Source organism: Rattus norvegicus, chromosome 8, assembly GCF_021556685.1.
Source record: "Rattus norvegicus strain SHRSP/BbbUtx chromosome 8, alternate assembly SHRSP_T2T, whole genome shotgun sequence".
Classification (NCBI taxonomy): domain Eukaryota; kingdom Metazoa; phylum Chordata; class Mammalia; order Rodentia; family Muridae; genus Rattus; species Rattus norvegicus.
The window spans coordinates 85609757-85632151 of NC_141541.1; the positions used below are offsets into that span (position 1 = coordinate 85609757).

General features: G+C 40.5%; 1 protein-coding gene across 51 annotated transcripts in view; it reads right to left on the reverse strand.

Moving 5' to 3' along the window:
* Positions 1 to 13398: 13398 nt before the first annotated feature.
* The window catches only part of Mlip (muscular LMNA-interacting protein), a 265581-nt gene continuing 256584 nt past the window's right edge, over positions 13399 to 22395 (reverse strand). For all 51 annotated transcript variants that reach the window (XM_087563714.1, XM_087563705.1, XM_087563712.1 and 48 more), the window contains one exon: positions 13399 to 13709. In XM_087563714.1, the coding sequence (XP_087419840.1) occupies positions 13707 to 13709 (3 nt within the window). In that variant the 3' untranslated portion in view covers positions 13399 to 13706. The remainder of the gene's footprint in view (positions 13710 to 22395) is intronic.

The window sequence follows — 22395 nt, forward strand, 5'->3', positions numbered from 1 at the left end:
TGGGGATTGTTTTAATTTTGAGAAAAAAGAGAAAATTAGACTTTTGAAAATCAGAGGAAGAGATAAGTAGAACATGAGTGGTACAAATATCTCAGTGACCTCCTTTAGGATTCTTTCTACAACTTCCCAGATTTGGGAAGGCATGAATCTCTGATTATGTCTTCTTATATATGCATGTTATATACAGTGGAGAGCCTCTATATGGGATGAGGGCTTAAACAGCTGTTTGTCTCACACAAGGGTCCTGTTTGGTTGACATTATCAATTCTAGCTCATTCTAGAAATGAAGGAATGGTATAAACACTTTAAAGGAATGTGTCCCCAAGTTTCAGGGTATCTCTCTATACTCTGGATTATAAAGCTGAGTATCACCCACAACTTCCAGGAGGTAAGAGACACACTGGGAATTTGGATGGGCTGACAACTAGAAATAATGATGCCTGATTTTTTTTAAACAAGAGGAGAATTGATTTTCTATATTGAATAAGTAGGGAGAGAGTGGGCAGCCTTGTCTGGTGCCTGATTTTAGAGGGATTGCTTCAAGTTTCTCTCCACTTAGTTTAATGTTAGCTACTGGTTTCCTGTGTGTTGTTTTTACCACATTTAGGTATGGTCCTTGAATTCCTGATCTTTCCAGTACTTTTATCATGAAGGGGTGTTGAATTTTGTCAAATGCTTTCTCAGAATCTAATGAAATGACCATGTGGTTGGTTTTTTTTTTTTTGAGTTTGTTTATATAGTGGATTATATTAATGGATTTCCATATATTGGACCATCCTTGCATCCCTGGGATGCAGTCTACATTTTCATGATGGATGATCATTTTGATGTGTTCTTGGATTCAGTTTGCTAGAATTATATTGAGTATTTTTGTGTCGATATTCATAAGGGAAATTGGTTTGAAATTCTCTTCCTTTGTTGGGTCTTTGTGTGATTTAAGTATAAGCATAATTGTGGCTTCATAGAAGGAATTCGGTAGTGCTCCATCTGTTTCAATTTTGTGGAATATTTTGGACATTATTGGTATGAGGTCTTCCATGAAGGTCTGATAGAATTCAGCACTAAACCCATCTGGACCTGGCTCTTTTTGCTTAGGAGACTTTTAATAACTACTTTTATTTATTTAGGAGTTATGGGGTTGTTTAGATGGTTTACTTGTTCCTAATTTAACTTTGGTACCTGGTATCTGTCTAGAAAATTGTCCATTTCCTCCAGATTTTCCAGTTTTGTTGAATATGGGCTTTTGTAGTAGGATCTGATTTTTTATAATTTCCTCAGATTCTTTTGTTATGTCTCCCTTTTCATTTCTAATTTTGTTAATTTGGATACACTCTCTGTGCCCTCTGGTTAGTCTGGCTAAGGGTTTATCTATCTTGATTTTCTCAAAGAACCAGCTTCTGGTTTTGTTGATTCTTTGTATAATCCTTTTTGTTTCTACTTGGTTGATTTCAACCCTGAGTTTGATTATTTCTTGCCTTCTACTCCTGTTGGGTATATTTGTTTCCTTCTGTTCTAGAGCTTTTTAGGTGTGCTGTCAAGCTGCTGACATACGCTCTCTCCTGTTTCTTTTTTGAGGCACTCAGAGCTATGAGTTTTCCTCTTAGCACTGCTTTCATTGTGTCCCATAAGTTTGGGTATGTTGTGCCTTCATTTTCTTTGAATTCTAAAGAGTCTTTTCTTTCTTTATTGCTTGACCAAGTTATCACTGAGTAGGGCATCATTCAACTTCCATGTATATATGGGCTTCCTGTCGTTTGTGTTGTTATTGAAGACCAGCCTTAGTCTTTAGTGATCTAATAGGATGCATGGAATTATTTCTATCTTCTTGTATCTGTTGAGGCCTGTTTTGTGACTAATTACACAGTCAATTTTGGATTGAGAGTTCATCTTGGTGGATTTTTTCTTTGATGAATATGAAGTGTCCTTCCTTATCTTTTTTGATAATTTTTGGTTGAAAGTCCATTTTATTTGATATTAGAATGGCTACTCCAGCTTGCTTTTTTGAACCATTTGCTTCGAAAGTTGTTCTCCAGTCTTTCAGTCTGAGGTAGTGTCTGTCTTTGTCTCTGAGGTGTGTTTCCTTTATGAAGCAAAATGCTGGGTCCTCTTTATGTAAACAGTTTGTTAGTCTATGTCTTTTTATTGGGGAATTGAGTCAATTGATGTTCAGAGATATTAAGAACCAGTGATTGTTGCTTCCTGTTATTTCTCTTGTTAGAGATGGAATTATATTTGTGTTTCTCTCTTCTTTTGGTTTCACTGCAAGGAGATTACTTTCTTTCTTTTTATAGGGTGTAGTTTCCATCCTTGTGTTGGAGTTTCCATCTATTATCCTTTGTAGGCCTGGATTTGTAGAAAGATATTGTGTAAATTTGGTTTTGTCATGTAATATCTTGGTTTCTCCATCTATGCTAATTGAGAGTTTTGCTGGATATATGGCATTTGTGTTCTCTTAGGGTGTGTATGACATCTGTCCAGGATCTTCTGGCTTTCATAGTCTCTGGTGAGAAGTCTGGTGTAATTCTTATAGGTCTGCCTTTATATATTACTTGACCTTTTTCCCGTACTGCTTTTAATATTCTTTCTTTGTTTTGTGTATTTGGTGTTTTGATTATTATGTGACAGGAAGAGTTTCTTTTGTGGTCCAATCTATTTGAAGTTCTGGAGGCTTCTTGTATGTTTATGGCCATCTCTTTCTTTAGGTTAGGAAAGTTTTCTTCTATAATTTTGTTGAATATATTTACTGGCCGTTTAGGTTGGGAGTCTTCACTCTCTTCTATACCTATTATACTTAGGTTTCATCTTCTCATTGTGTCCTGGATTTCCTGCATGTTTTGGGGTAGGAGCTTTTTGCATTTTACACTATCTTTGATGGTTGTGTCAATGTTTTCAATGGTATCTTCTGCCCCTGGGATTCTCTCTTCTCTCTCTTGTATTCTGTTGGTGATGCTTGCATCTCCAACTCCTGATCTCTTCCCTAGATTTTCTATCTCCGGGGTTGTCTCCCTTTCTGCTTCCTTTATTGTCTAGTTCCACTTTTAATGGATACAGAAAATGTGGTACATCTACACAATGGAATATTACTCAGCTATCAAATTCAATGACTTTATGAAATTCGTAGGCAAATGGTCGGAACTGGAAAATATCATCCTGAGTGAGGTAACCCAATCACAGAAAAACACACATGACATGCACTCATTGATAAGTGGCTATTAGCCCAAATGCTTGAATTACCCTAGATGCCTAGAACAAATGAAACTCAAGAAGGATGATCAAAACGTGAATGCTTCATTCCTTCTTTAAAAGGGGAACAAGAATACCCTTGGCAGGGAATAGAGAGGCAAAGATTAAAACAGACACAGAAGGAACACCCATTCAGAGCCTGCCCCACATGTGGCCCATGCATATACAGCCATCCAATTAGACAAGATGGATGAAGCAAAGAAGTGCAGGCCGACAGGAGCCGGATGTAGATCTCTCCCGAGAGACACAGCCAGAATACAGCAAACACAGAGGCGTATGCCAGCAGCAAACCACTGAATTGAGAATAGGACCCCTGTTGAAGGAATCAGAGGAAGAACTGGAAGAGCTTGAAGGGGCTCGAGACCCCATATGTACAACAATGCCAAGCAACCAGAGCTTCCAGGGACTAAGCCACTACCTAAGGACTATACATGGACTGACCCTGGACTCTGACCTCATAGGTAGCAATGAATATCCTAGTAAGAGCACCAGTGGAAGGGGAAGCCCTGGGTCCTGCTAAGACTGAACCCCCAGTGAACTAGATTGTTGGGGGGAGGGCGGCAATGGGGGGAGGATGGGGAGGGGAACACCCATAAAGAAGGGGAGGGGGAGGGATTAGGGGGATGTTTGCCCGGAAACCGGGAAAGGGAATAACACTCGAAATGTATATAAGAAATACTCAAGTTAATAAAAAAAAAGAAAGAAAGAAAAAAATAAATCATGGATGGTTTTGTACAATTCCTTCACTTATTTGGTTGTGTTTTCCTGCAATTCTTTCAGGGATTTTTGTGTTTCCTCTTTAAGGGCTTCTACTTGTTTGCTTATGTTGTTCTGTATTTCTTGAAGGGAATTATTTATGTCCTTCTTAAAATTCTCCGTCATCATCATAAAATGTGATTTTATATCTAAATCTTGCTTCTCCGGTGTGTTTGGATATCCAGTATTTGCTTTGCTGGGAGAACTGTGCTCTGATGATGCCCTGTAGTCTTAGTTTCTGTTGCTTAGGTTCTTGTGATTGTCTCTCACCATCAGGTTGTCTCTGGTGCTAGGTTGTCTTACTGTCTCTGACAGTGGCTGTACCTTCCTGTAGGCCTCTGTGTCAGCATGCCTGTAGACCTGTTTTCTTTCAGCTGGATCTGGGAACAGAGAGCTCTTCTCTCAGGTGAGTAGGCACTCCTGGAAACTGGCTTTCAGCTCTTGGCCCAGGCAGAAACCCTCAGGGTCCTGCCCCTGACTGCTTCTAGGTCCCTGTGCCCAGAGGGTACAGATGGCACTAGGTGATTTCCTCTTGACTCCAGAATGTGGGTACAAAGTAGTCTCCTCTGGGTTCTCAGAAGTGTCTGCATTTCTGAGGGTCCAGCTCTAATTGGTTTTCTAAGAGCCAAATTGCAACACTTTAGGGCAGGAATTATAACAGGGTTTATTGTGGACATAAATTAAAATCACCTTTTTCACAGCCCAGAATCCTGTGTAGCAGATACTGGAGCTGAAATGAGACATCATAGCTCTCATGACCATGATTGTAGAGATTTCTGTCAGCAGAACAGGAAGAAATCTTGCCATAATATGTCAGCAAATGTGAATACCAATGTCAGGGGTTTGGCACTGTGACTGGAATGGGTTTTCTCATCTCCCGAAGTGCTGGGTTTACCAGTGGGCTGACATGAATCACCACCTTGATTTGTTTAAGAGTATGTACAGGAGGTTCTGACTATTCTTGAGCCAAAGAATAGCCAAATAACACTTACAGTTGTCGGATAATGGCAATGTACAAAAGTATCTTTTTTTTTATGAGAGTGTATGTGTGTGTGTGTATGTGTGTGTGTGTGTGTGTGTGTGTGTGTGTGTATGCACGCACATGTGCATGTGCATGCGTACACACTTTGTATCTGTTAGGAGATATGGTAGATCAAAAGTTAAAAAAAAACAATGACGAGTACATGTCTATGAGGGGGTGGGGGATGGGGGGTGTCTATTTGTTTTTCCCTTGTTCTCTGGCTCTGGAACTGAACCAGGTAAAGTTTCTAGGAGGCCGTGACACTTCAAAGCCAAAGGCCTGAGATGAGTAACCAGTCGGCCATCTCACCCTACATGCTACCTGAGAAGTGTTTGCCAGGAGCCTTCAACCAGATTGTATCTTGACACAACCACAATAGGAAGTCCTCTTTGTAGGAAATAACGGGAACTCTTTCGCTGGGGTGTCCTCCAGAGCAGATTCCCATTCTGGACATAAACACTTTCTTAACTTCGTCCTAACACTTTGAATAAATAGAACTGCCCCATCAGCTAAATGGACAATTCTGTCAGCTGCAAGTTTCCTTTTCTTCTTTCAATAAATGTAGAGATACAGTGAGTATTACCAAACAAACCACATATAATATTTTAACAAGTCTGAAAAAAAAGTGTTCTATGCAACAAATTACACTAGGATTCAAAGCCTATATGCAAGCCTTATACATTCTCTTCTATGTAAACCCTATGCAGAATAATACCTGATGCTCACAGGGGCAATCAATTTAAACTGAAAAAATATGTACTTTTCTGGAAAATCAAGTATATTTTCAGTAAAAAACATTAAGTTTTTCCTTCTCATTTTTCTACCTCTAAGAGATAAAGGACAGCACAGGTCAGCTTCACCCCACCACATAGTCAATTCCTGGCCACTGTGCACTCTTCCAAGTGATTCCAGTCCTCCTGCCCTGGGGTTCCTATATAGATAGAGTGGTCCTGCTGCCTGAGACCACCAAAGCTGCAAAAGCACTCATGCAGTATCATTGGTCTTAACACTAAGGAATCTGCCCCTCAGAGAACCATCAGGTCAGGGTCCAGGATTTGGCCCAAAGTCAAGTTGCAAAGAAAGGAGAATACATGGCAAAAAGGGGGAGTTGGATCTTGGTGGCAACCAAGAGAAGCTGAAAGCATCAGAGGTTTGAGTGGTCAAAGAAGCAGAAAGTCTTCCTGGCATGGAAATCCAACATCCACCAGTGACTGCACCTTGTCAGAGGATGCCTAGTTAACAAGTAAGGAGCTGAGCAGATTGGTTTGTGTGTTCATTCTGGAGACTGATTTTATTTCAGTTCTCATAGTGCTGCTTCTGATTTGCTCAGCTCTCATGATATTTCCACCTTCTGTAAAGACAGACGAAAGGAGAAAGGCTGAACCAAGTTTTTAACTGCTTTTGATAGTATGATCTTCTAATAGCTGCTATCATATGTCATCACCTCCTGGGTGAAGTTCTGAAGAAAAAAGGTTTTCTTTTGTTTTCACGTTTACTTGAAGGGATTAATTTTCATACAAACATACAATGTACTTTGGGCTTATTCCCTTCATCTATCCCCACTTCTCTCACCCCTACTTCACACCTTTGTTCTTCCAGACAGTTTCACATCTATCTTCATATGCACAGAAATGATATCATATGTCTACATAAAATATAGGATCACAAATGAAAGAGAAAAATATTCTTCTGTGACTTGTATAATTCACTAAATGTGATGGTTCCTACTTAAATACACTCTTAGTCAGGGTTTCTATTCCTGCACAAACATCATGACCCAGAAGCAAGTTAGGAAGGAAATAGTTTATTCAGCTTACACATTCACATTGCTGTTCATCACCAAAGAAAGTCAGGACTGGAACTCAAGCAGGCCAGGAAGCAGGAGCTGATGCAGAGGCAATGGAGGGATGTTGCTTACTGGCTTGCTTCCCCTGGCTTGCTCAGCTTGCTTTCTTATAGGACTCAAGACTACCAGCCCAGGGATGGCACCACACACAATGGGCTGGGTCCTCCCACCTTGATCACTGGTTGAGAAAATGCCTTACAGCTGGATCTCATGAAGGCATTTCCACAACTGAGGCTCCTTTTCTGTGATAACTCCAGCTTGTGTCAAGTTGACTCTCAGAACCAACTAGTACAAATACATTCTCTTGCAAGTTAATATAAAATTATTCAACCTCTCTAGCCAACAGAGGAATCAAACTTAAATCTACACTGAAATTCCACTTGATATCATGAGAAGGGCAGCCAGTAAGAGAACCAATAAGAACAAAGCCGGATACAGACAAGAGAGAACCTTCATACACTTCTGGTGGGAATGTTACCTTTTGATTTTGGAAACTCCCCATGCCACTTAATGGTAGTAAGATGTGAGAAAGACATCTTAAGATGGTTATATCAATATTAAGGTGCCATTTGTAAATTTAAGAAGGTCAGAGTGTATGTAGAAGAGCTCCTCAACCCCAAGATGGAAACCAAGAACACAAATCTGTTGTTTTTTCTAAGACCAGGGAACTCTGTAACTCAACTCAGCCAGTTTACATAAAGGAAAAGGTCCTCATCTTTTCAACTCTCATCCTTCTCACAAATCTATAGTGAAGTCAGTTTTATACCATGTGGCAAGGAATTTTAAGGTGACAAGAGAAAAGAGTGTGTCCCCACAGGGCACCCTCTAGGTCACAAGGACAAGTTATGACAGTGAGTGTTCCATGGAAGCCAGGTTGTGACCTATGGAAGGCTAAGAAAAACACTGTAGTCTTTGGGAGTTCACTGACACCTTCAATAGAGCACTGGGTTTCTCTTATCAAGTAGGTAGAGATATAAGCCAATCTTAACCGGAAGCAGCACTTTCTATATATTATTGAATGTAGCTTACCAAATATGTTCTGAATTGTGAACAAATCACACGAGGCTTCCTTGGCTCTGGAGAATAGTGTGATGAAGACGTTCCCTTTGTGGTAATGAAACATGAGTGTATAGGGAAGCTTGAAAGACCCCTGAAGTCTACTCTGGAAAACTTCCTCTGTAGTGGTGGAGTACCAAAGTGGAACTTAAAAAAAAATTAGAAAGAGGCAGAGCTATGGCCTTACTTCCAGAGATTCATCCCCCTGCAGCAGATTTGAGAGCTGATTGAGTAGTTTAGTGTCTATCCAGACAACCTGGGAGAACTTAGCTCTCAAAGGATTATTTCATCTTGCACACAGATCTTGTCTAGGGGAATAAAGTACAATGTCAAGATGGAGCCATTAAGATTTCCCACTGATTGCTCAAGTGGAGATTTGAACTCTTAACCTGAGAAATAAAAGGCTCAAGCCTATCTCAGCTGGAGACAGGCTCCGGCTTTCATCTCCACTTAATAACTAGAATGATTCACCTGCACAGAGGGCATGTGGCAGGAAAAGATGAAAAGGCCCTTGCTAGTGAGACCACTCTGTAGTAAGAAATACAGAAACCAGTCATGTAGTACTGCGTGCTGGTAGAGGGGCATCTCTGTGTGGCTTTACTGGGCCAATAATAGGCTAAAATCTATGGCTAGCGATAGGATTGAAAATTGAGAGGAAGGCTTATTTCGATTTTCTCCTTCTTAGAAAATGTCATTAGTTTTGTACAGGATAAAATCTTGGGAAATAGGCTTTTTTGTTTTTGTTTTCATTTCCTCTCTTGGCACTACCATTTAGCATGTTCTAACCAACAGCACATGACTTCTTGCTTGTGGATTTTTCCAAATTCTGCTGGACCTATTTAATGTGTTTACCATCCAGGACCTGACTGAGATAATTTAGACATAGTCTAATATATAGTATTTATTATTTGTTTGTTGTTTATTGTTACACATGCACGCACATACCACACACATGCACACACACACACACACACACACACACACACACACACACACACACACACACACAGAATGTACCAAGGAAACCAGACTATGATGTTGAGATGTGTAGCTCTGCCCTTGTACATGGAGGCCTAAGATCAACCCTGAGTTCAATCATTCTCAATTTTGTCCCTTGAAAGAGGACCGTACTGGGCCTAGAGTTCATCAACTGGCTATTCTGGCTGAAGACAAGCTCCGTGGTCTGCCTCTATGTTCTCCACCTCCTCCCAGTCCCGATTCTGCAAACAGTGCACTGGGCTTTCACAGTGTTAGGAATTGATCGTAAGACCCTGGTACTTCAACACCAGATGTTTCATCCTCAGAGTCCTCTCTGAAGTCCCTTAGTGGCATTATTCTCTGATGTGCAATGACTTAATAAACAATTTTTCATAAACCATATTTATTAGAAAACAAAAACTATTCATTTTCACTTCCCAACAAATTATGTTTCTTTTATTATGATTTTTTATTCAGATAAATACTCAACTGAAACCCAAAAGCAGAATTGGTAAATATTTCTGGACTCCTACATAAATGATATAACTCAGTTCGAATTTGGAAAGACTTCCCAAGCCTCCCAAGGAACCATCTCCTTTTCTATCCACAGTACATGAACTCTTCCACCCTGTCCTCATGCTCTGGCAAGGCAAGGGTGCCTTTCTCCCTCCCTTTAGTCTATTATTGTTCTCAGAGTAAAGATTTCACTCATATTTTTTTAGCTGCGATCTGTTGGTCCCTGGAAAATTTTGTCCTTATTTATTTCATGCTTTTATTTCATTATTAGTGAAGTTTTCCTCTGCCTCTTGAATAATTTTTTTTAATTTACCTTCAAACTTTTTAGCCACTGAAAATGTAGGCTCAGGTGCTTAAGTGATGCCGAGAAATTGCACAAACATTTTTTAAAAGCACATTATAAAACCCTCATTTAAGAAGTATCAACAGACACTCATTAAATACATAGTAAAGAAAATTTGATTCCACTCAAACAAATTGAGCATTCAAAATGAAGGTAATATAATAGTTAATTTTATAGTATACCACAGAAAATGAAGGAAAAGTTCCAAATGTAACATGCTTCAAACAAATTGAAAAATATTTTCTTAGGTTATAATTCGAAATCCCCTGGACTTAATCTAAATAAAACAAGCTTTCTTTCTATCGAAGTTACCCTCTCGCGACTAATTTAATATCTAATAGAAGATAACTTCAAATGTGCAAATCCACAGAAGTCTACTTGAAGGAAAAATTTTTGTTCCATTTGCTACCTGCAAGGTTTTCTGCTTGCCCAGAATACTAAAGTGAGAATAGCCCCTTGGTACAAGCGCTCTTTTGTCTCTTTCTTCTTGCCCTTTATTTTGGAACCTGGAATGAACACTACAGTTCAAAAGACTACCCCTCCCCCCTAAGAAAACAATTTCACAGTAAATAATGAGGCCTACTGGATTTGCCTAATGAAATGGTGTTTGTTTGTTCAGTTTTTTGTTTAAAAGCCTCACAAATCGAATTTGTGGCCAGTGAAGGTTGGTACTCAAGCTACAGACTAATGACCACCTTTCTTTTTCTCACAGTTGAACTAATTCTAACACACATTCATTAAGTTTTATATCCCAGATTCCTTGAAGGAATATGCTCCAGTTGCCCATGTTGCTAAATGGCTTGATAACAGACCCTGTGTTTGCTGCTTCCCTGGTGTTTGGTACTCACCGCTGAGGTAGCTAACTGCATTAGAGGCATGTCTTACAGTTGGCTTCTGGGAAACCCTAGCTGAGATGGGACACAGCTTCACAGTTGTCTCTCTACAAACGGACATACATCTTTCCTCTTCAGAAACATCCACTGTGCTCCAAACCCCTTTGGACAGCAAATTCCATAGGGTGAGCCTTTAGGCAGTTGGTTCTCTGATGATTCACTTTCTCCCCTTCCTGTCTTCAAACTAGTAACATGCTTATCTTCACTGAGAAGATGAACAAACATAGAACACGATGTTCATCTGAACATGTGATCTTTAGATGTAGTTCAAGAATGAAAAGGCTTCATGATACATTTAGTGTTCATTAATGTCTCCATTAAAAACAGATTCAAGGATTTTACCAATAAAATGAATCTAATAATGTGTGCTTGACAATGCAATGCATGAAACATGTATGTGTTGCCCCCCCATGACTCATGTCTTAAATGCTTTGTTCACAGCTGATGTCACTATTTTGAGGGGTTCTGGACATTTTAGGATGCATCCTAGTACACTGGAAACCATATCTTTACTACAACTTATCCCTTCCTATCTCAAGTTTTCCTGATCCTCATGACGTGAACAGATGTACTCTGTTCTACACATGCTAAGCACTGTGCTGTTCTACCCAGCGTGGACCTGAATCAATGGAGCTATGGCCTGAAATGTCAGATGCCACAAGCTGAAATAAATTTTCACTCCTCCTCTTAAATTATTAATGTCAGTTATTGATTAGTCTTTCACAACAACATAAAACAAGTAACACAAGCCTTTGAACACATAAGATATATAAGATACCACATTCAATCAACTTTTGCATATTAAAAGTTGTCTTTACAGTTGCCGAACTTCTGGTAGGAATTAAATTGGGTACAGCTATACTCGAAGCAATGTAAGCAAGCAATGTAATTTATGCAAAAAAAAATCTTCATAGCATATAAACATTAAACATAAGAATTTTGCCTTCTTCAAGGGAACAATTGAAAATATTATAAAATATTATAAAATAAGTCACCAATTAATAATCAAATACTAGAAGGGTTTTGCTGAAACAATTGTGCTTGATATTAGGAGTATAACCAACAATTGAATGAATGAGCGGATTAACAAATCAATGAAACTTTTGAAAAGTATATTGGTGTTAGAATCAATCTACTTGGCTTCTACCCCTCCACTTACTGGCTTGATTTTGACATTTGGATATGCCTACTTTTGTAAACATAAAACATGAGTAATGATATCAACTGCCTCACAAAATCATTTTTATGAAAGTTAAGTCAAATTAAGTCACCTTAACAATTTGTGGTAACTGGTTCATAAGAAGACTCGGTGAATGCTAAGACCTAGTGTGTGGTTTGTGGTGACAATGTAGTTGTTTGGGGAAGAGATGAGCAGATCTTTACCAAGACTTCTTTGCACTTCTAATACCAGCAGAAAAAAAGCAAAAGTTTATATTTCCAGGTATAGCTGCTTGTGTTCTAATGCTAATTTGTGTCCCCCAAATTAGTTTGTACAAGAGGGTCTGCACATAGCTTCTGGGATCCTACCCCTCAGTTGATTGATTGATAAATAAAGATGTCAGCAGCCAATAGGTGGGGAACAGAGAGAGAAGGGGGCAGGTTTAGTTTTCCCTGGCTGGAGACCTCAGAGAAGGCGGATGGAGAAAGACATCATGCCTGAGGTGTGGACAGGAGAAAGGAGCAAAGCCACCAGGTAGAGGGGGCCAAGAGGATGAGGCCCAGAAAACTGCTTGACAGTTTCTAGAGCAGCTAAGGTGGAACACAGAAATTAGTAATTAGTGACTCGGGACTATCAGTGGGAGGTAGACTGGAGCAGCATCGAGGCTAAGCAGATACCCAGCTACTGTGCTAGTTAAGGCATATTAAAATATAAAGGCTGTGTGTGTGGGTGCGTGCGTGTGTGTGTGTGTGTGTGTGTGTGTGTGTGTGTGTGTGTGTGTGTGTGTGTTTCATTTGGGAACAGAAATCATTGGGGCAGGTAACAATTCCACACTGGAATTTATTATTAAATATTAATTATACATCCAGGTACCAACTGGTGGCTGATAGTGGAGCATGCAATTCCAGTTGCTACTTTCTAGGAACCTCCCTTGAACTGGATCACTGGGCTGATGAAGCAGGTGGGGGGAAGAAGCAGTGCTGAGCTCTGGCTCTCATGAAGTGTGAGCTACATGCCAAGGGCAAGTCAAAAAGGCTCCTTTGCCTGAAGTTTGCTGTTGAGAACTGCTGAGGAGCCTGATGGGTGATTTCCTGATCTTTCCTGATGCTCAAAAGGAGGAAATTAATAGAGGATACTAAGATCAACTTCTGGAATGACAACTAGGGAATGGATGGAGCATACTCAATAGAGCTGGCAGCAACTGTGGCCCTGCTGGGCTCCTGGGACTGCCATCATAGTTTGGGCTTGTTTTGTGGGATCATGACCTAGAGGTGGCTTTCTTAAGAATCAGGTAGCCATAGACAGAAACATGGCTATTTGAGACATCCCTGCATAATGTTGGTCACCAACCTTAGGCGGTCTCTGGGACACAGTCCGTGCAGCATGTCAGAACCCTAATAGTTTAAGGGACAGCATGTATTAGGAAAAGACCATCTTTCTTATGCGTACAGTTTCACTGATGGACCCTGGAATATCAGTATTGTGTGAGGTACAAAAACTATTTTAAAAATAGTGAAACCCGATTCTGTTAGTAATTTATACACTAAACAAACTATCATTGGAAAAATAATCACAGTCATTCTTGTATTCAGCTATAATTCTTCTTTATTTGCCTGCTAAATATAGGGGAACATTAGTATTGCTCTCGACTTAATAGAAGGCATTATAGGCTTGAATGGCAATGCAAGGAACTAAAGGGCTATGATCTTGCTCTGGGTTTTGTAGAGTGTGGTAATGCTATGTGACTGAAGCAAACCTTTCAGGTACTTCTGCTGGACTGAGATCATCAACAGAGCACTCCTGCTGAAAAAGCAGGAGTTAAGTCTAGCAAGCAGCTAGCAATGGCATTCCAAAAACTCTTCAGCAAACTGGCTTCCACTTCCACTCCAGCTTCGTTACTGCAAAATAAAACAAGAGACGAACAAATGTGAGGACATCTACAAAAAAAATACATTGAAAATTATACATTAATGTGTAGATGTGGTATCAAATGTGAAAAGAGTCCCTGCATCAGGCGGTAGTCCAGAGGGCTCAGCAGACCAGATCTGGTTTCATGACAGTCATGTTGGCTTCCCAGGTTGGAAGTCTAAGGAGTGCAGTTACATGTCCACCTTCCTTCAGGATCTTCACAGTCCTGCATCATTCCCTAAAATGCAATACCTAAACCAAGAAGGGAAAGCGAGTAGGAGTTCTACTGAAGTCCAACTCATAAAATGCACCCTGGCATAAAGCAGAGACAGCAAGGATCCTCTTGTATTTCTTTCTGTGTCGATTTTCTTTGCTTGATAATGCTGCTATCATTAGAGGAACGATTACAAACATGTCTTTATTTGTCTGCTTCTGTTTGTTCCCAGTTGATACAGTGAGACTGTCTGGAACAGATAAGATAAACTTGACTAATGAAGATAGACATTTGCAGCAGTGAAGACCAAGTGGACAAAAGAAAGCATCAGAGACGAGATGGAAAGGAAACTAATTTCTAAAACATAGTCTGATAGAACACTATGATACAATGACAAGGGAGGAAATTACTAGAACTTTCAATTTTAGGTGTTAACTCGTGACAGAGGAAAAAACAATCCAACATGGCCAGAGGAAAATAAAGGAGGCCAATTGTTCTTTCATGGTTAACTCTTTCAGTTTTACACTAGATTAGACCGTAGGCAGGAGTAGAGGCCCAAAAGACCTAGGCTTTGGAGCTGGCTCCAAGATGTGTCTAAGGGCTCAGGGAGTAACTAAGGCAGAAAGGAAATTTAGTAGCATTGTGAAAAGCATACACCTTCCACATCCTTTATGATAAATGGTATTCAGTAGAGTGGAAGAAGGAAGGAAGAAAAGCATTAAGGTTGAGAGGCAGCTCTGTGTAGCACTGAAGGGTCCAGCCATAGCCAGCCATTAGCCATAAGAACCAGATCACTCATTTTCTGAGATTCTCTGAAATGACTAAATTATAGATCTCTTATATTGATAACAAATAAAACTTAGTATCTACCAAATTTTCCTCAAGATGTCCTCATGTGGTAGATAATACTGTGAATGATATTTACATTCATCATTTGGCTTGCATTTATAAAATGTTATGACTTATATATGCTAAACAATATATATATACCTATTAATTCAAATTACAACATGATATCTTGATGTTATTTTACAGTGAATAAAATCAAAGTCCAAGAATATTAAATGCCATATGTAAGGCCACTCTATCACATAGTCAACCTTAATTTAATCACAGTTTCTACTTCTTTTCATTGTTGTTATAGCCACGAATTACTCTATCATAGCCATCTCAATGCAGATATTGAGTAAGCCTTGTGTTCTGTCATCAGAAATGTGTATACATATGTTTACATTGAATGAAACATTATATACCCTATGGCTCTCAGGCACTGTATGCTGAGGAGTAACTGTACTCCTGTACATGTATAAAGAGGCTGAAGCAGGGTGAACAGTTCAGGCCAGGCTCATCCTCGCTCTCCGATGCTGCTGGGAGAACAGAGTCATGTTTGGCCCTCTGATAGGTAGAGCTATCATCTTAGATGCAGTCTGAAGTTTCTCCATTCCTTTGCCAATTTCAATATAACTAAACACAAGAGGAGCAAACGTAAACACGTAAGAAGATGAAGACAAATAAATCAATAAAGCGTCCTTATCTTCAAGCTGACACTCTGATTAGACCCAGCTTTCCATCGCCAACTGAACAAGCAACACACTTATTTGGGCTTTAAGAAAATATTGGAAGGAACTTAATACACTTAAAACTCATAATTCTGAGGAGAATCAACTCCAATGGCTTCTTGCCACAGCTGAGTTTGGTTAATAAATGAGCGGAGCCTGTGAAACGTTAAGCCAATGTTGCTTTTCTTTAGAATGGGCAATGTAAATAGGTTTTTATGCCCCTGTGATATAAATACTCATATATTTTCCTGCAAAACAAAGGCAAAATGATCTGCCTTGTTGAACTTGAGATATAAAACCAGATTTCATACATCCAGCATTCAAAACTACTTCCAAGAAATACACACACTGACATTAAATAGTTTTCTCCCATTAAGAATTTAAGTCATTTGAGTCACTTGTACATACTTATAAGCTTTCCTCGATGAGAAGACATCTGTGTAATCACACACACACACACACACACACACACACACACACACACACACACACACAAATTAAAGCTTTGTGTCTACCTTTAAGTGAAATGTTTCAGCAAAGACTTTGCTATGTTTGGTTCAACTAGAAGATGCTGAGAAACCGTTAGGAGACCGAACTTTGAAGAAACACCTGTCTAGAGAATCTCCTCTTGGTGCTCCGTGAGAGCTTGCAGCTGCACTGATCTTGGTCCTAAGACATTCCTGACAAGAAAGAGTTTGTACCTTTGATTATGACGGTCAAAAGGGACTGAGATTTGCGTGGATTGTCTGCTCTCGTGGGCAAGGTAACTTTGGTAGCTGCGACATTTCCTGACCCCAATTAACCTTGTAGAATGTTTGAATAAAGCAACTGGACTGAGCTGAACCCCTCTGCTTCTTGGAAAAACAAAGGCTTAATATCTTGGTGAACTTCTTTTTTGACAAAGGTACCTGTGACCAACATGAAACAATCCATGATAAATGGTATTATGGTTTATTATCCATAGAACAAAGCCTAATTAAGGAGAGGGAGGGAACTTGGTGGGGGAGGGCATGGGGATGTGAATGGGGGTCACTGGGGACCAGTTGTGGGAAGAGACAGGAGAGAGGGACAGTGGGCCAGGAGAATGAATGGAAATCTGCAGCTGTCAGGGGTCGGGGGTTAGTGATCATCTCTGGGACTTGTCAGGGACCTGGGATGTGAGAGGCTCCCAGGAGTTTACTGGGGTGACTTTAGCTGAGACTCCTAGCACTGGGGAAATGGAAACTGAAGTGGTCACCTCCCATAGGACACCAACCTCCCCACAAAACTTTTGTCCTATCTATAACAATCCAGAGGCACAGACGGAGCAGAGACTGAGTGAGTGGCCAGCCAATCATTGGCCTAACCTGAGTCCTATCCCCTGGCAAGCACTAAGCCATGGCATTGTTAGTGATACTCTGTTATGCTTACAGACAGAAGTCTAGCATAACTTCCTAGGTAGGGCCGTAGCAGCTGACTGAAACAGATGCAGAGCCCACAGCCAAATATTAGATGGAGCTGGAGGAGGAATTGAGGGCCTTGGAGGGGATAGGAAGTCCATAGGAAGACCAACAGAGCCAATTAACCTGATCTCTAAGGGAGTCTCAGAATCGAAGTACCAAAAAACAAAAAGAGCACACATAGGCTAGACCGAGGCCCCACACACGTATGTAGCAGACGTGCAGTTCAGTCTCCATGTAGGTCCCCAACAACTGGAGCGGGGCTGTCACTATAGCTGTTGCCTGTCAGTGAGAGGGAATGTGCCAGTCCTGCAGAGTCTTGATGTGCCAAGGTCAGGGGATACCCAGAGGGGTCTTCCATCCTCTCAGAGGAGAATGGGAAGGGGGATAGTGGGACAGACGGTATGAGGGGGGACCAGGAAAGGGGGATGACAGTGATCATAATTAAAGGAATCAGGAAGGGAATCAGGATCAGGAAGTAAAGTGAATAAGTAAGCAAATAACTAAGAGAAAACGTCCCCTCTCTCTATAGCAGTGGTTCTCAACCTTCCTAATCGTGTGACTCTTTAATGAAGTTACTCGTGTTATGGTGACCCCTCAATAATGAAAGTTTGTTTCATTGCTACTTCGTAACTGCAATTTCGCTACTGATACAAATCGTAATGTAAATATAGGACAAACAGAATATCTTACATGTGACCCCCACCAAGGCGGTTTGCAAACCACTACATATAGCATGCCATAGAATCTAGTTACTACATAATGGACACTTAAAGCTAAATATTCAATCTGTGTCCAAAACTACTGTTCTGTAGAACACCTGAGATCAAAATAGCTACTAAGCTTGACCTTACTGCTTTGTTTGTTGCTGTTTTGAAAATCATTCTGATGTCAGATCTAAACAAAGCCATGAATGGATTACGGGGCCTGGTTTTGCAGGTCTGTGATCCCATAATCCCAGCTATCCTATTCTGATGCCTGGTGCCTGCTCAGTTCACAGCTCGCAGCACTACACAATTTACATTTCACCTGCTAAGATGCCTTTGGAGAAAACACTTCAGATGGCTGGGCTCACACCTCTCCTTAATAGATTCGCCCAAAGTCTTAGAACGGAACGACAAACGAGACTCGTTTCTTCCTGTTACTTAGCTGAGAGGCTCTCTAGGTTTTTCCTACAAAAATCAAAAGAGAGATGGAAGTTTAAAATACAGGCTTCACCTTCCCAGTTGAACATACTGGAACATATTTCTCTGTCCTCCTTTTCTCGAGGTATGTATTTTAAAAATGTGTCAGTAATACTACCCTTGTTCTTTGAATTGTTTAGAAATCCTTTTGGGAACTAGATGGGAGTTTTGTGAGACCCTGGGAAGTCTTTCTCAGGCTTTAGCCATCTTTTCTTCAAAGTACAAACACATCTCTAGCTCTTGCTCTTGCTCTTGCTCTTGCTCTTGCTCTTGCTCTGGCTTTCTCTCTCTCTCTCTCTCTCTCTCTCTCTCTCTCTCTCTCTCTCTCCCTCTCTCCCTCTCTCCCTCTCTCTCTCTCTCCCCCTCTCCCTCTCTTCCTCTCTCCCTCTCTCCCTCTCTCCCTCTCTCCCCTCTCTCCCTCTCTCCTTCTCCCCTTCCTTCTCCCTCTTGCTCTGTTCTATTTCCCAGAGTAAACTAGCACCTGATTACTCTACTTCCTAAAGATGTTTAATTCTTTTTTTTATGTAAAAATCAGGCACAGATGAGTTCCCCAATTACCAGAGAAATCTGGGACAAGCTCTGGGTTACAAGCAGTACACTGATGCCTTGTACTTGAGGATAACTAACTTATTTTTCCTTGAGAGAATAGACTTAATTGACTGTCTGGCTGGCTTTATGATAAGAACTCCCCCAGGTTTGTAATCTCTGAATGTATTATCCATGATAAACATTGCATTCTGCTGAGTTGATGCTATTAAATATGTGGCAACACTATCTGTTGTTGAAAACAACATGAGGGCTTGCAGAAAGAGGAACTGGGGAGCAAGCATGGAGAGAGTTGGAGAGGGGGAGGTGGGATGACCATGATGGAAATGACAGGACTTCTGGGTGGAGTTATCAAGAAGGAATCGTTAAAGGGGGACATATTTTACCTACAGAGACTTGGGCTTATGACAGAGGAAATAATGACAAGACAGTCAGTGTGATGGTTTGATGTTGCTAACCCTGGGGATAGGGATGGCCTTCTGGATGTCTTGACTAGAGATGGCCATTTTGTGTGCCTGTTATGAATACATCTATCTTCGTTGAGACAAATTCATTCTGGTCCTCTAGCAAGTTATGTGTCAAAGTTTGTGGCCCTTCTTTAATCATCAGATAAGCCAGGTTTAAAGTTCACTCTTGAAAGCCCAGCCTTGAATTCTTAACAATCCAAGATTTATACACGTTTGATTTTGAGAAGTGAGTTGGAGACATTATATTTACTTTAAGTCAAACCAGAATGTGGAGGCGGTTCCTGTGAGCAACTGCCTTTTTATCCTTTCTGTGTCCATTGTCAGAATGGGGATGTTTGTCTGGTAGACAAGACCCCAGGACATCAACAGAGTCTTTGGAATTCACCTTAAGATTGGCACACAAACTTCATTTGCCACACAGCAGCAGATCAATCACTGTTCCTTTATATCAGGAACAGAATTCTGACAACCCTTAATATCTATCAAAGTCTGCAAAGGAGAGGGGGTAAGAAAACAAGAGAACACCTGGGGGGTGTAGCTCCATAACAGTGTCTCCCAGCATGCACAAGCCCTTAAATTCAACCCCCAGCACCCAATACACAAATCATTATAAAACTGGGAGAGAAATTTGCAGAGTATGAGTTTCATGGAAAACTAGTGACTAATTAACTACTGTGTTATTGAGAAGGAAATCTGTCCTGTTCTGGAAGTTAGTTGATCCTGAAGCTGAAACATAAGCATTTCAAGGTGTCCTTCACAGAAGACAGAAGAGGGCAAGTTGGTTAATACGCTGCTCTGTACTGTGGCACTCACAGTTAATCCTAGAAAGAGAGTAGTGAGTTATAGAGTGGTTTGTGGATCAAAGAATGTACATATAAGGATGCATATATGTTTACATGTGTATAAGCATATCTAATGCTGAATTTATAAGATATGCTTCATGCAAGCAGAAATAACTACTTGTAGCAGAGTACAAAGTTCTCTCTATCCCCACACAGAGATTATTAATCTGAGGCAAGAAAGGCTCACTGTAAAGTGTTAAATATTCCCCTATTTGGAGATTATTATGTAACTGTGGACAATACAAATAATCAAAAGTAGCCTTCTTTCAAAATTCTTCAGCCAGTTGATACATGCTTGAATTGATTATTTAGAAAGCTAATCTGGTTATCTGAGAAAATTCATCCATGGCCATATTAGCGTGTGCTCGTGCATGTTTATGTACATGTAGGCATGTGTACATATGAGCATGGGTATATTATGTATATGTGTATATATGTGTATATATATATATGTGTGTGTAAGTATGCATGTGAGTGTGTATGTGTATGTAAGCCTATGTATGTACTTGAGTTTATATGTGCATGAGTTTACATGTGTGTATATATGTGTAAGTGTGTACGTGTGTATTTGCTTAGGCATATGTGGATATGTTCCTGTGTAATGCACATGTTTATATATGTGTGTGCATTTGTAGGCATGCATGTGAGTGTGTAAATGCATGTGAATGTGTAATTCTATGTGTATAGGTGTATATATGTGTGTATGAATGGAAAGTTTTAATCTCCCAGGCATATAGTCATGACAATTGCTTTACAAGAACAGAATATTTTTCTTTAATCTGTTCTTTTTATACAGAAAAATAAATAATAAGGCAAGGGTGTGGAGAAAAGGCACGGCTTAAGAAGTTGTAGACAGTTGATGAATTGCTCCAGAATGTTCAAGTGCTAGTAACACGCCACACTGGCAGCAGAAGATAACCTCCATTCATTATTTGTCTCCTTTTGTGCTAGCCAGTTTTACCGCTCACCAATGTTACCACTTAGGTCCTTTAATGATGGCTTGCATATATTCTAAGTCTAGCTCAAAATTGTTCTTTAAATATTACCCAGTGGCTTAATTTTAAGTCTTGAATCAGTTTGGATGGGTCCCAGCACACCAGAGGCAGAGTTAGGCAGATCTCTCTGAGTCTTAGTCTAACCTAGTTTACAAGGTGAACCCAGGTCAGTCAGAGAAACACAGTGAGGCCAAAGTCTTAAAATAACAACAAAGGGGATCCTGAAGAAAACCACCAAACAATCTGGGATGTTGCCAAGGCTATTGATGACACTGCACAAACGGATAGTGAGACTCTATTGCTGAGAACACCACCTATACAAATCATTGACCATGGAGCTGGGTCTACTTGGAGCCTTCATCCCTGGAGAATAGTATTTACGGTACCCGTAGAAACCAGTTATTCTGTACACTACCAAAGCAGAGAGGTAATACGAACCCAGCTCCCAACCCTTGTCCACAATTGCGAGCAGCGTGTAAGATGTGCCGGTGCAATATAGCGGCATAAAGCTCGCAGGAGTAACCAACCAGCCCCTGCTTTGAGTTGAGGCCCATCCCGTGAGATGGAACCCATGCATAGTGCTACTTGGGTAGCCAAGAACCTGAGACTGTCTAGTCATGGGACCTAGATGAGAAAGAAATTCTATTGTTCTGTTAAAGAAATGTGGCAATAAAGTGACTCCTAATGGCACTCGGCTGCACTCATAGACCAATACCCCGCTCAGCCACCATTAGAGAACCTTCTTCCTGAAGCGAATGGGAACAAATACAGAGACCCATGGCCAGACAATATGTAGAAAGTGAGAGAGCCTGGAATACTTAACTGTAGAAAGGATGTTTCCACCTAATCTCTCCCGTCATGGCTCAGGGAACTCTGAGGGAGTGTGGGCAGAAAGAGAATAAGAGCCAAAGGGACTGGAGGACACCAAAAAAAAAAAAATCATAGCCTTCTCAACACAACAAGCTGGTACACACATGAATTTACATGGACAGTAGCTACATGCACAGGACCTGCACAGATCCACATGGAGTCCTAGAGTTGAAAGGGGACATAGACACACATGCCTATCCCTAACCAAGAAGCTATCTCATTTGACAGACCCTTGAGGTGAAATGTTCTTTTTCTGTAAGAGAATCTCACTGGGGAGACAAGCCACTCTTTAAGGTTGGTCCCCATGCACAGCAGTAAATGGCTGGCACAAAATGAAGCCAACAGCATTTTTGAGATTTCTTTGTCTCTTAATGTAAAGTCAGGGAATTTGGGGTTTTGTTTGTTCATTTTCTTCTAGTTTACAGATTCTTATTATGGCTTCAAGTTTTTTGTTTTCATGGGGCCCCTGAGTGTGCAGACATGTGCATATCTGCATCCATGTGCTTTTTTTGGGGGGGGTTCGGTTGTTTTGTTCCAATTTGTTAGTTTTTTATTTGTGT